The sequence below is a fragment of the Plecotus auritus genome, assembly GCF_963455305.1.
Source record: "Plecotus auritus genome assembly, chromosome: 1".
NCBI lineage: Eukaryota > Metazoa > Chordata > Mammalia > Chiroptera > Vespertilionidae > Plecotus > Plecotus auritus.
In genome coordinates, this window is record NC_137770.1 from 72,056,513 (window position 1) to 72,070,438 (window position 13,926).

Genomic DNA, 13,926 nt, shown 5'->3' on the forward strand with positions numbered 1-13,926 from the left:
AAAAAAGTTTTTAATTTTTTTTTTTTTTTTAGAGAGAGGGAGAGAGAGAAACATTGATGAGAGAGAAACATCAATAGGCTGCCTTCTGCACGCCCCCTATTGGGGTTCAAGCCCACAACCCAGCCCGTGCCCTGACTAGGAATCAAACAGGTGACCTCTCAGTGCATGGGACAATGCTCAACCACCTGATCCACACCAGCCAAGACTATGCACAAATGATTTTTAACAACAGTGCCAAGATTAGGAAAATAACAGTCTCTTCAACAAGTGGAACTGGGACAACTGAATATCAACATGCAGAAGAATGAAGATAAATCCTTACTTCACACCACTTACAAAAATGATCTCAATATCTATCGATGACATAAATATAAGAACTAGAACTATAAAACTCTTAGAACAAAACATATCTTCATAGCCTGGGATTTGGTAACAGATTCTTAGATATGATACCAACAGCTTGGGCAAGAAAAGAAAAAATAAATTGTACTTCATTAAAATAAAAAATTTTTGTGCATCAAGAGTGGAAAATACAACCTACAGAATGGGAGAAAATATTTGCAAATCATGTATCTGATAAGGGTCTAGTAACTAGACTATACAAAGAACTCTTACAACTCAACAACAAAAAGACAATAATCCAGTTAAAAAATAGGCAAAGGACTTGAACAGACATTTCTCCAAAGATATATAAATAGCCAACAAGGACATGAAAAGATATTTAACATCTTTAGTCAACAGAAAAGTACAAATCAAAATCACAGTGAAATATATCACATCCACCAGCATAACTATTATGAAAAAAAGGGAAAATAACAAGTATTGGCAAGTATGGGCACAATTGGAACCCACATTGCTGGTGTGAATGTAAAATGGTGCAGAGGCTGTGGAAAAACAGTTTGGTGGTTTCTCAAAAGGAAACATAAAATTACTATATGACCCAGCAATTTCACTCCTAGGTATACACCTAAAAGAACTGAAAATAGGTACTCAAATATTTGTACATGAATGTTCATATTAGCACTATTCACAATAGCAAAAAAGTGAAAACAACCCAAATATCAACCAACAGATGAATGGATAAACAAAAAACAGTACATACATAACAATGGAAAATGGAAGATTATTCAGCCATAAAAAGGAATGAAGTACTCAGATGTGCGCTGTGGATAAACTTTAAAAAACATTCTAATTAAAAGAAGCCAGTCACATGCCTGGCCGGCGTGGCTCAGCAGTTGAGCATCAACCTATGATCCAAGAGGTCACAGTTGGATTCCTGGTCAAGGCACATGCCCAGGTTGCAGGCCTGATCCCCAGTGGTGGGTGTGCAGGCAAGGAGGGTAGCCTATCAATGATTCTCTCTCATCATTGATGTTTCTATCTTTCTCTCCCTCTCCCTTCCTCTCTGAAATCAATAAAAATATATTTTAAAAAAAGAAGCCAGTCACGAAAAACTATATATATGATTCCATTTATGTAAAATGTACAGAAATAAGCAAATCTATAGAGACAGTAAGTACATTAGTGGTTGCCTAGGGTTGGAAGGCTTGAGAGGAAATAAGAAATGACTACCAATGAGTAGAGGGTTTCTTTCTGGGGTGATGAAAATGTTCTTATATTAATTGTGATTTTACACAATTTTGTGAATATAAAAAACCATTTAAATGGTTGGATTCTATGGTGTGTAAAATATATATCAATAATGTTCTTATATGTATCATCTCACTCAAACCTTACAACAATCCCCAAAGAGGAAGGTGAGGCAGGAAGAGGGAAAGTGACTAATTCAGATCATCTGAACAGTTAGTCGGAATTAAGCCTAGACTTCTGACTGAAAATATCAGTGCTCTTCCTATGACCAAGCTACCTTTGATGGCTGCCTGCAGTCACCTTTAAAATTTTTAAATTAAAAAAGCAGCCTTAGAATAGGTGAAGACTCTAACAACTAAAAATAACATCTCACTGCCCTAGCTGGTTTGGCTCAGTGGATAGAGCGTCCGGCTACAGACTGAAGGGTCCCAGGTTCAGTTCCCCACCAAGGGCACATGCCCAGGTTGTAGGCTCGATCCGTGCCAGCCGATCAATGATTCTATCTCATCATTGATGTTTCTATCTCTCTCTCCCTCTCTGAAATCAATAAAAAATATATATTAAAAAATAAATAAATAAAAATAACATCTCACTAATGGTGCTGCTGGCTATAAAGTGGGATGCTAATGGTGTTTACATAAAAGGATCAGTTATTATTACTGAGATCTACACAATGATCTTTATCTTAAAACTAGAGGCCCAGTGCACGAAATTCATGCATGGAGGTGGGGGGGGGTCCCTCAGCCTGGCCTGCACCCTCTCCAATCTGGGACCCCTCAGGGGATGTCCGATTGCTGGTTTAGGCCCAATCACACAGGGATCGGGCCTAAACGGGCAGTTGGACATCCCTCTCACAATCCGGTCCCACTAGCTAATAACCACTCGTCCGCCTGCCTGCCTGATCGCCCCTAACTACCTCTGCCTGCTGGTCTGATGCCCCTAACTGCTCCCCTGCCAGCTTGATCGCCCCTAACCGCCTCTGCCTGCCGGCCTGATCACCCCTAACCCCTCTGCCTGCCGGCCTGATCACCCCTAACTACTCCCCTGCTGGCCTGATCGCCTCCTAACTGCCCTCCCCTGCCAGCCAGAATGCCCCTAACTGCTCTCCCCTGCTGACCTGATTGCCCCCTAACTGCCCTCCCCTGCCGGCCTGATTGCCCCCTAACTGCCCTCCCCTACTGGCCTGATCACCCCTAACCACCTCTGCCTCAGCCCCTGCCACCATGGCTTTGTTCGGAAGGACGTCCGGAAGATGTCCAGTCTAATTAGCATATTACCCTTTTATTAGTATAGATAGGGAGAATATTTCTGAGTTACTCCATTGCACTGCCTTGCTACTAAACAAAAGATCTATTAAAAGAAAAAAAAAATCTCAGCCTTGGCTGGTTTGGCTCAGTGGTTAAAAATGTTGGCCCAGGGACTGAAGGGTTGCAGGTGCAATTCCCAGTCAAAGTCACATACCTTGGTTATAGGTTCAATCCCCACACTGGTTGGGTTGCCAGCAGGAGGCAACCAGTTAATGTCTCTCTCTCTCTCCCTCTCTCTCTCTCTCTTTCCCACTCCCTCCTTCCCTCTCCCTTCTACTCTTTCTAAAAAAAAAAAAAAAAAAAGAAAAATCAATAGAAAAATATATCCTCGAATGGCTCAGAACTTCTGTTTTAATCATCATCACTGTAAACATTCTTCCAGTCACTAAAAAAAGTCACTGAGCCGAAACCGGTTTGGCTCAGTGGATGGAGCATCGGCCTGCGGACTGAAGGGTCCCGGGTTCGATTCTGGTCAAGGGCATGTACCTTGGTTGCGGGCACATCCCCAGTGAGAGGTGTGCAGGAGGCAGTTGATCGATGTTTCTCTCTCATCGATGTTTCTAGCTCTCTATCCCTCTCCCTTCCTCTCTAAAATATCAATAAAATATATTAAAAAAAAAAAAAGTCACTGAATCAGTCAACTGCTTCATTTGCATTAGGTGAAAAAGTAAAAACCAATATATAATAAAAACCTTGAGGTAAACCGTGAGATAAATGGGTGGCTTATCTTGAGATACTTTGTGATTTTCTCATGGGGCCCCATTGACCTTATACAAGAAACTCTTGTTATACTTCCCACATTTCAGTAATACTATTTTTTTTTTAAATATATTTTATTGATATTTTACAGAGAGGAAGGGAGAGGGACAGAGAGCTAGAAACATCAATCAGCTGCCTCCTGCACACCCCCTACTGGGGATGTGCCCGCAACCAAGGTACATGCCCTTGACCGGAATCGAACCCGGGACCCTTCAGTCCGCAGGCCGACGCTCTATCCACTGAGCCAAACCGGTTTCGGCAGTAATACTATTTTTTTAAAAAAATATATTTTATTGATTTTTTACAAAGAGGAAGGGAGAGGGATAGAGAGTTAGAAACATCAATGAGAGAGAAACATTGATGAGAGAGAAACATTGATCAGCTGCCTCCTGCACACTCCCCACTGGGTATGTGCCCGCAACCAAGGTACATGCCCTTGGCCGGAATTGAACCCGGGACCCTTGAATCTGTAGGCCGACGCTCTATCCACTGAGCTAAACCGGTTAGGGCCAGAAATACTATTTCTAAGAGTCATCCCAAACCAGTTGGCAACTCCAGCACAGTTTCTTAAATCCTATTTGTTCCAATAAAGGTAATGTTGGAAGCATTCACACTCAAACCAAATGTCTATTAGCTGCTGCTGACTAAAAGCCAAAACATTCTTGTCTAGGATAACTCACCATACTTAATATGGTCTCTAGAAGGGATAAGCAGGATTCCAGATGAAATAGAACTACCTGCTGCCAAAAAAAAAAGTTTCTGTTTTTGATATAGAGTAGGTAGGGAAGGATCCTAGTTCCGAGGACTATTTTATTCCCTGAGACAAAGCTATGTTTATTTTTACCTTAAAATTCTCTTAGGAGATAAGGAAGAACTTTTGCCATTTAAACATGGCTTCTGAATATCAAACAGCAATTTAACATTTGAGTTTTGAAAAACATACAAAAGCCATGCTGGAAAGATAGTGAGATACCTAATTTGTAAATAATAATGATAAATCCCGCCCTAGCCAGTTTGGTTCAGTGGACAGAGCATCAGCTTATGGACTGAAGAGTCCCAGGTTCGATTTCTGGTCAAGGGCACGTACCTTGGTTGCAGGCTTAATCCCCAGCCCTGGTGACCCTGGTTGGGCCCAATGTGGGAGGCAACCAATCGATGTGTTATTTCTCACATCGATGTTTCTCTTCATCTCTTCCTCTCCTTTCCATTCTCTAAAAATCAATGTAAAAATATCCTCGGAGAGGATTAACATCAACAACAACAACAACAATAATAATAATAATAATAAATCTCAAGTCTTAATTAAATCCTATAGAGATAGGGCTTCAAATGTGAATTTTGGAAAATTAGTTCATTATTTTATTTACTCATTAAGGAACTATAACCTTACCTTCTTTTCAACACCTCCCTCTTCTCGATGCGGTTAAAGAGTTCTTGCTCTCTTTCCTTCTCTGTCATCTGCTCCAGACGCGCCCTGTCCTCCTCATCCCCCATGAGGTCTTCCCCGTAGCCATCATGGAACTCTTCATCTTCAGAAGAGGAATCAGAGTCTGAACTAGAGGAGGAGCTGTTGCTGTCAGAATCCGACACTTCACCTGCCACAAAGGGCGAACAGAAGATTAGGCTCTACTAGAGAAGACAGGCCAAGGTGACTCAGTGTTAATCATCATTACTCCTTGGCCCTCCTAGGTAAAATGGCATATGGCCATCTCTGCTCCCTTGGGAACAGTCTTTGGTCTGCCTTTGGCAAATGCAAGCACAGGTTAGGGAAATTTAGGCTGGAATATAAACCAGCTTGTTCTTTCTAATTTAAACTTTTTACTTTTGAAAAAATTGCAGACCTAAAGAAAAAAGGTGCAAGAATAGGTGATTCCCATACATCTTTTTTTTTTTTTTTAATCCTGAACTGAGGATATTTTTTTCCACTGCTTTTCAGAGAGAGTGGAAGGGAGGGAGGGAGAGAAAAGAAACACTGATGTGAGATACATCCATATTAGTGGATGTATCTCATCCATAGTTACTGGCTGCTTCCCACACGTGCCTGGACCAGGTCAGGCAGTGAACCCCAATCCAGGTATGTGCCCTTGACCGGGAATCAAACCCAAGACCTTCGGTGAGCTGGCTGACACTCTAACCAGTTGGTAACACTGGCCAGAGTTCCCGCACATCCTTTTTTCTCCCCTTCAATATTTTTATTGATTTCAGAGAGAGGAAGGGAGGGAGAGAGAGAGAAACGTCAATGATTAGAATCATTGATTGGCTGCCTCCTGCAGGCCCCACACTGGGGATCAAGCTGCAATCTGGGCATGTGCCCTGACCAGGAATTGAACCATGACCTCCTGGTTCATAGGTCGATGCTCAATCACTGAGCCACACTGGCCGGGCCCATACATTTTTTTATAAAATATATTTTATTGACTTCAGAGAAGAAGGGAGAGGGAGAGAGATAGAAACATCAATGATGAGAGATTATCACTGTTTAACTGTTTCCTGTACGCCCCACACTAGGGATCAAGCTGCAACCCGGGCACTGCCCTGACTGGGAATCAAACCATGATCTCCTAGTTCATAGATTGTGTTCAACCACTGAGCCACGCCAGCTGGGCCATATATCTTTTAACTTAGGTTTACACATTGTCAACATTGCCAATTTACTTTCTGTCTACTTATATAAAATAATGTATACATTTTTATTATTCATTTTGCTGAACTGAAAGTAAGTTGCAGAGATTATAACCCTTTATACCTAAATACTTCTGAAAGACAGTCTTTTACATAACCAATTATACAATTATCAAATTCAGGAAATTTAACATTGATGGAATACCTTCATCTAACACACGCCCTATTCAAATTTCACCAGTTATTCTAACATAGTCTTTTATAGCCACTTTTCAGCCAAAGAGGGACCCAATCTAGGATCACACATTGCATTTGGTTGCCATGTCTCTCTAGTAGCCTTTAATCTGCAACAACCTTTTTTTATTTTTGTCTTTCATGCCATTGAAATTTTGAGGAGTATAAGTCCAAATATTATCTAACAGAATTTTATGAGGTAATAAATATTCTTTATCTGAGCCGTAGCCACCACATGTGGCTAATGCAACTGAGAGACTCAATTTTTAAGTTTTAATTAATTCAAACTTAAATAGCCACAGTTATCAAATGTCCCCAATTTCGGTTGGTTGGTTTCATCAAGCACTATCCAGGTTATGACTTTTTGGCAACAATACTCCCTAAGTAATTGTGTCCTTTTCAAAGTATCACATCAGGAAGCACCTGATATCTGTTTGTCCAATTACTAGTGATATTTAGATTTTGGGGTAAGGTAGTATCCTGTAGATTTCTCCATTGTAAAGGCACTTTTTTCTTCTTTGTAGTTATTAAGTATAATGGGGAGATGCTTTGAGACTGTAAATATCTTACTTCCAACAAACTCTCACCCAGTGATTTAACAGTCATTGATAACTCTTGAGTAAATCAATTATTACTGATGGCTGAAAAATGGTGATTCTTCTATCACTTCTACATTTATTAGTTGACATTAAAAAAAAAATCAATGTTTTAGTGAGTTATTAAATTGATTAGTGAATTCCTAATAAATTTTTTTACTCAGTTTTGTATCGGTTCAAGGATTTTCCTCCTCAGTCAGACCATGCATAAGAAAGAGGGAAAGGAAGGTCAGGGTAAAGTAAGGTGAAACTCTAATGCAGATACTCCTCATGGGTTTCCTGGATGGGTTTCACAGAACTCATTAATCTTCGGAACTGTATGTATTTTTCTTTCTTCATTTAGCTTCTCAAAGGATCCATGACCACTGAAATGTTATGAGCTGCCGTAATGCATGCACGTTTCCCTACATTTCTGACTCTGCATCTTCAACCTGATAAGAGTGGGAGTTCACTCCCACGGTCTGGGCTACTTGGCTCACCTTCCTCAGGGGCTGAGCTCTCAGCTGAACTGTCTTTGTCCGAACTGCCTGATGAAGCAGTTTTATTGGCCTGTTTCTTCATGGTTCCTTTCTTCTCTATTTTTCTGGTCTTTCCTTTCTTCTTATTTTTATTGCTCCCGAACGTCCACTACAAAGAGAAAAGAAAAAGAAAAACTGAAAAAGAGACTTTCTTGGGAAAACCTGGAAGTTTCAAAAGTTAAAAGTCTCTGACATTCACCAAAATTGCTTTGGACACAAAATAAATCTACTTTATATGAAGATATGAATTTTTGAAATCTTGGTTAAAACTTAATAACTTATGGTTTGCAATTTCTTAGTGATAGTAGACAATTGATATAATAAAATTTAATTAATGCACTTTTTATCACAACAGAAAAACAAAGATAACAACTTTATGGCAAGTCAACTGAGTTAACGAAAACTCAGTTGTTACAGAAATCAACCCCTAGAATTATTGCCCTCTCCGTTTCCTGTAGCAGAGAAGGCAGTAATTGCTGGGGGTTTGTATGTCTGCATTCTCTGTTCAGTACACACAGAATGATTTAGTTCTGGAGTGGGTTCCAAGAAGGCAGGAAATAAAGCTTGTCAGAAGAGAATTATAGAAAGCACAGCAAGAGGGGATGAGGCCCATGCTTTAACATGGATGGTAGCACTGGTACCAACTCCAAGGAGGCAGAAAGCAAAGTAGATCATTTTGTGTGTGTGTGTGTGTGTGTGTATTTGTGTGCATCTATTAAAAAAAAAAATCTACACAGCCATGGCCAAGTGGATCAGTTGGTTGGAGCATTGTCCCATGCACCAAAAGGTTGCAGAATTGAATTCTAGTCAGGGCACCTAGGTTGAGAGTTTAATCCCCAGTCAGGGCATGTATGGGAGGAAACTGATTGATGTTCCTCTCTCACATGGATCTTTCTCTCTCTCTCTCTCTCAAAACAATAAATATATCCTTGGGTGGGGGTAAAAAATATCTGCATATACAGGGTATCCAAAAAAAAAAGTATGCACACTTTAACAGCTGATAGCTCAATTTTTAAAATGAAATGTATTTTAATAAACAACTTCTTTATAATTATTCAAAGTGTGTGTATACATTTTTTGGGACATACTGTATGTTTAAATTGAATCATAAATAGGAGATCCCATACATATAAACATATGGAAACTTCAATTACTGATGTGGCTCAGTGTTTGAGCATCCATCTATGAACCAGAAGGTCATGGTTTGATTCCTGGTCAAGGCACATGCTGGGGTTGCAGGCTTGATTCCCAGTGGCGGGGGGGAGAGGGGGCATTCAGGAAGCAGCCAATTGATGATTCTCTCTCATCATTGATGTTTCTATTTCTCCTTCCCTCTCTGAAATCAATAAAAATCCTATATAATAAAAGCCTAATATGCTAAGTGACCGGTCATCCATTCAACCAAAGCATAATCCTATCTAATAAAAGAGTAATATGCCAACTGACCATCACTCCAACACACAAGATGGCTGCCCCCATGTGATCAAAGATCCTGCCCCCATGTGGACACAAGATGGCTGCCACAAGATGGTCAGGAAGGGAGGGCAGTTGGGAGGGACCAGGCCTGCAAGGGAGGACAGTTGGGGGCGATCAAGCCTGCAGGGGAGGGCAGTTGGGAGCGACCCGGCCTGCAAGGGAGAGCAGTTGGGGGGGGGGGGGACCAGGCCTGCAGGGGAGGGCAGTTGGGGGTGACCAGGCTTGCAGGGGAGGGCAGTTGGGGGGGACCCAGGCCTGCAGGGGAGAGCAGTTGGGGGGGACAAGGCCTGCAGGGGTGGGCAGTTAGGGGAAAAGAGGCTGGCAGGGGAACACTTAGGCATCAATCAGGCTGGCAGGAGAGTGGTTAGGGGCAATCAGGCAGGCAGGCAGGCAGGCGAGCAGTTGGGAGCCAGCAGTCCTGGACTGTGAGAGGGATCCCAGATTGGAGAGGGTGCAGGCTGGGCTGAGGGACACACACCCCTGTGCACGAATTTCGTGCACCGGGCCTCTAGTATGCTAATGATATGCTAAGGCCACTGAACTGCTCGTTATGACGTGCACTGACCACCAGGGGGCAGACAATCAACCATTTGCTATGACGTGCACTGACCACAAGGGGGCAGACAGTTGACCGGTCGACCATTGGTTATGACGTGCACTGGCCACCAGGGGCAGATGCTCCAACCAGTAGGTTTGCTTGCTGCTGAGGTCTGGCAGATCAGGACTGAGCGAGATGGGCCGGACACGCCCTGGAGCCCTTCCGCAGTCCCTCCAGCTTGCCAACCTCCCGCTTCCCTCCCCGGCTCCAATTGTGCACTGGTGGGGTCCCTCGGCTTGGCCTGCACCCTCTCACAATCTGGGACCCCTTGGAGGATGTCAGAGAGCCGGTTTCAGCCCAATCCCACAGGCCAAGCCGTGGGACCCCACTGGTGCACAAATTCGTGCACCGGGCCTCTAGTAAATATATATATATTTAAAAGAACAGTCTTTACTCCTTCTATAATGTGATGATAAATTAACCGCCCAACTCAAAATGGCTATTATCAGAAGTAAATTTATTTGTGTGAGTTTTGTTTTGTTTTTGTGGGGGGTGAAAGGGGCAGTTCTGATGAAATTTCCATTTTAGAAATATTTCATATGAACTCTTCTAGTATACTTTGATTAAATACTGTGAAAGAGTGCTATTTTAATCTTCTGATTTTAATTTAATCTTAGTTATTTTAATTGCCACATTGTTTTTGTACTCAAGAGCTAGACAAAAGGAGCAAGTAAAAACAAGCACATGTTATAGAGTGATACAAAATGAATGATTTCCCTTTATAAGTTTATCTACTTCTCAAACTTAAACGTTTCAACTCTTAGATCATTTTCTAGATAAAAATCCTAATGCTTCTCTCTTCTAAAGCATAGTTCTCGACCATTTCAATTTTTTTTACCTTTTTTTCATAGCTTTTCTTTTTTAAAATAATTTTTATTTTTCAATTACAGTTGACATACAACATTATATTAGTTTTAGGTATATAACCCAGTGATAAGACATTTATACAACCTTCCAAGTGATCACCCTGATAAATCTAGTACCCATCTGAAATCATACATAATTACAATATTATTGATCATATTTCCTTATGCTGTACTTTTCATTCCAGTGACTATTCTGCAACTACCTATTTGTTCTTAATCCCTTCACCTTTTTCACCCATCCCCCCAGCAATCTGGCAACCCTCCCTCAAATGTTTTCTGTATCATTGAGTCTGTTTCCAGTCCGCTTATTCATTTATTTTGTGTTTTTTTAGGTTCCACATATAAGTGAAATCATATGGCATTTGTCTTTCTCTGCCTGACATCTCACTCAGCACCAATATATTCTAGGTCTATTCATGTTGTTGCAGAAGGCAAGATTTCATTCTTTTTTTTTTTTTTTTTTAACAGTTGAGTTATATTTCATTGTATATATGCACCACTTTTTATCCATTCATCTACTGATGGACAATTAGGTTGCTTCCATATTTTGGCTATTCTAAATAATGCTGCAATGAACATATAGGTGCATGTCTTTTCGATTTGGTGTTTTGGGTTTCTTCAGATAAATACCAAGAAGTGGAATTGCTGGGTCCTTTGTTATCTTGTTATAGGTTTTGTTGTAAACTCTATTTTGACAGGTATAAATATTGCTACTCCAGCTTTGTTTGTTTGTTTCCATGAAATATTTTCCATCCCTTTTTTTTCAGTCTGTGTGTCTTTCCATCTGAAGTGAGTCTATTTTAGACATATGTAAGAGACTTGTTATTCTTTTAGCAACCCTATGTCTTTTGATTGGTGCATTTAATCCTTTTGCATTTAAAGTAATTACTGATATATATGTACTTAATTGCCATATTAATATTCCTTATTTTTATTTATTTTTTTATTCTTCAAGAAGAACATGACCTCTTGCCCTAGCTGGTTTGGCTCAGTGGATAGAGCATCAGCCTGCGGACTGAAGAATCCCAGGTTTGATTCCGGTCAAGGGCACATGCCTGGGTTGTGGGCTCGATCCCCAGTGAAGGGCATGCAGGAGGCAGCTGATCAATGCTTCTCTCTCATCATTGATGTTTCTCCCTTTCTCTCCCTCTCCCTTCCTCTCTGAAATCAATAAAAATATATTTAAAAAAAAAACACAACCTCTTTAATAAATCCTCACCTGCAAATATGTCTTTTTATATTAATTTTTATTTATTCATTTTAGAGAGGAAGGGGGTAGATCGAGAGAGGGAAAGATCAATTTGTTATTCCACTTATTTATGCAGTCATTGGCTGATTCTTGTGCCCTGACTGGGGATCTAATCCTCAATCTTGGCATATCAGGATGACGCGCTAAACCAAGCATGTCAAACTCACAGCCCACAACAAATATTTTTGCAGCCCAGCCAATATAACGGTATGTAAGAAACGTTTTAATAAAAATTTCGTGACTTGCCCTGACTGGTTTGGCTCAGTGGATAGAGCGTTGGCCTGCGGACTGAAAGGTCCCAGGTTCGATTCCAGTTAGGGGCATGGACCTCGGTAGCGGGCACATCCCCAGCAGGGGGTGTGCAGGAGGCAGCTGATGGATGTTTCTCTTTCATTGATGTTCCTAACTCTCTATCCCTCTCCCTTCCTCTCTGTAAGAAATCAATAAAATATATTTAAAAAAATTTCGTGACTTAATTTTTACAATATCCTGTTATACATAATTATTAATAATGAACTACACCATTCGCTAATGACTGATTACTATAATCGTGTTGCATTCATTTTCCTTATGCACCTTAAGTGCAGGCGCACCATTTCTCTCCACTAATACTAGCAGTGAATATTTTAGCAGCCGATTGCCACGTCATTAGTCTTGTACTGACTTGTTTGGTGTGTGCAACAGGAAATATTTCTCTTTTGGAGAACAAGAAAAATAGGTTTATTTGCATTACACTTATTAATTTGTGCAGTTATTCAATGTCTGGTAAGTTAATGTTTAAGAAAAAATATTTTTATTAAAATGTTTTATTATTTTATGTTAACGATTACTCATTTACTTCAGCCCTTTGTATTCAGCATGTCTCTATCGAAATAAACCTGTTTCTATGAAAATTGAAGCTTTTGTTTTTTTGCAGCCCACATAAACTTAAACCTTGTTTATTTGGCCTGTGTTAGCCTTTGAGTTTGACATGCTTGCTCTAAATAATTCAGCTACCCTGGTCAGAGCCCGGGAATGTTTCTTATTGGTTTTTTTTAAGAGAGAGAGAGAAATATCAATGTGTCCTCTCACATGTGTCCTAACCGGGGATCGAACCCATGCAACATTTTGGTGTCCTGGACAATTTTTGTTGTTGTTAATCTTCACCAAAGGACATTTTTTCCATTGATTTGTTGAGAGAGTGGAAAAGGGGGGGAGGGGGAGGGAAAGAGTGAGAAAAATAGAGAGATACAGAGAGAAAGAGAAACATCGATGTAAGAGAGACACATTGATTGGTTGCTTTCTGCATGCGCCCTGACTGGGTTGGGCACTGAACCTGAAACCCAGGTACATGCCCTTGACTGAGAATCAAACCTGTGACCCTTTAGTGTATGGGCTGATGATTGAACCAACTGAACCACCCAGCTAAGGCAGGAAGAGCCTTTAACATTTCTTGTAATACTGGTTTGGTGGTGATGATCTTCTTTAGCTTTTTATTGTCTGGGAAGCTCTTTATTTCTTCTTCGATTCTAAATGACAATTTTGCTGGGTAGAGTAATATTGGTTGTAAGTCCTTGCTTTTCATCACTTTGAATATTTTGTGCCAATCTCTTCTGGCCTACAAAGTTTCTATCAGCTAACAGCCTTCTAGGAGCTCCCTTGTAGATAACTAATTGCTTTTCTCTTGCTGCTTTTAAGATTCTCTTTGCCTTTTACCCTTAACATTTTAATTATGATGTGTCTTGGTGTGGGCCTCTTTGGGTTCATCTTGTTTGGGATTCTCAGCACTTCCTGGGCTGTATGTCTATTTCCTCAATCAAGTTAAAGAAATTTTCCATTATTGTTTTTTTCAAATAGATTTTAAATTCCTTGTTCTCTTTTCTAATTTTAGCAACCCCATGATGCAAATGTTGGTATGCTTAAAGTTGTCCCAGAGACTCCTTAAACTATCCTCTTTTTTTAAGATTCTTTTTTTCTTTTTGCTGTTCTAATTGGATGTTTTCTGCTTCTTTATCTTTCAAATAGCTGATTCGATCCTTTGCTTTATCTACCGTTGATTCTTTGTAATGTATTCTTCATTTGTTATTGTATTCTTCATTTCTGACTGGTCCAATTTTATGTTTTCTATCTCC

The 13,926-nt window shown here is 40.4% G+C and overlaps 1 protein-coding gene across 2 annotated transcripts in view; it reads right to left on the bottom strand.

Moving 5' to 3' along the window:
- RTF1 (RTF1 homolog, Paf1/RNA polymerase II complex component) overlaps positions 1–13,926 on the bottom strand; it is a 68,687-nt gene that overhangs the window by 24,731 nt on the left and 30,030 nt on the right. For both annotated transcript variants that reach the window (XM_080687823.1, XM_080687824.1), the window contains 2 exons: positions 7,588–7,735; positions 5,047–5,251 (listed from right to left, as the gene is read on the bottom strand). In XM_080687823.1, coding sequence (XP_080543949.1) covers positions 5,047–5,251; positions 7,588–7,735 — 353 coding nt within the window. The remainder of the gene's footprint in view (positions 1–5,046; positions 5,252–7,587; positions 7,736–13,926) is intronic.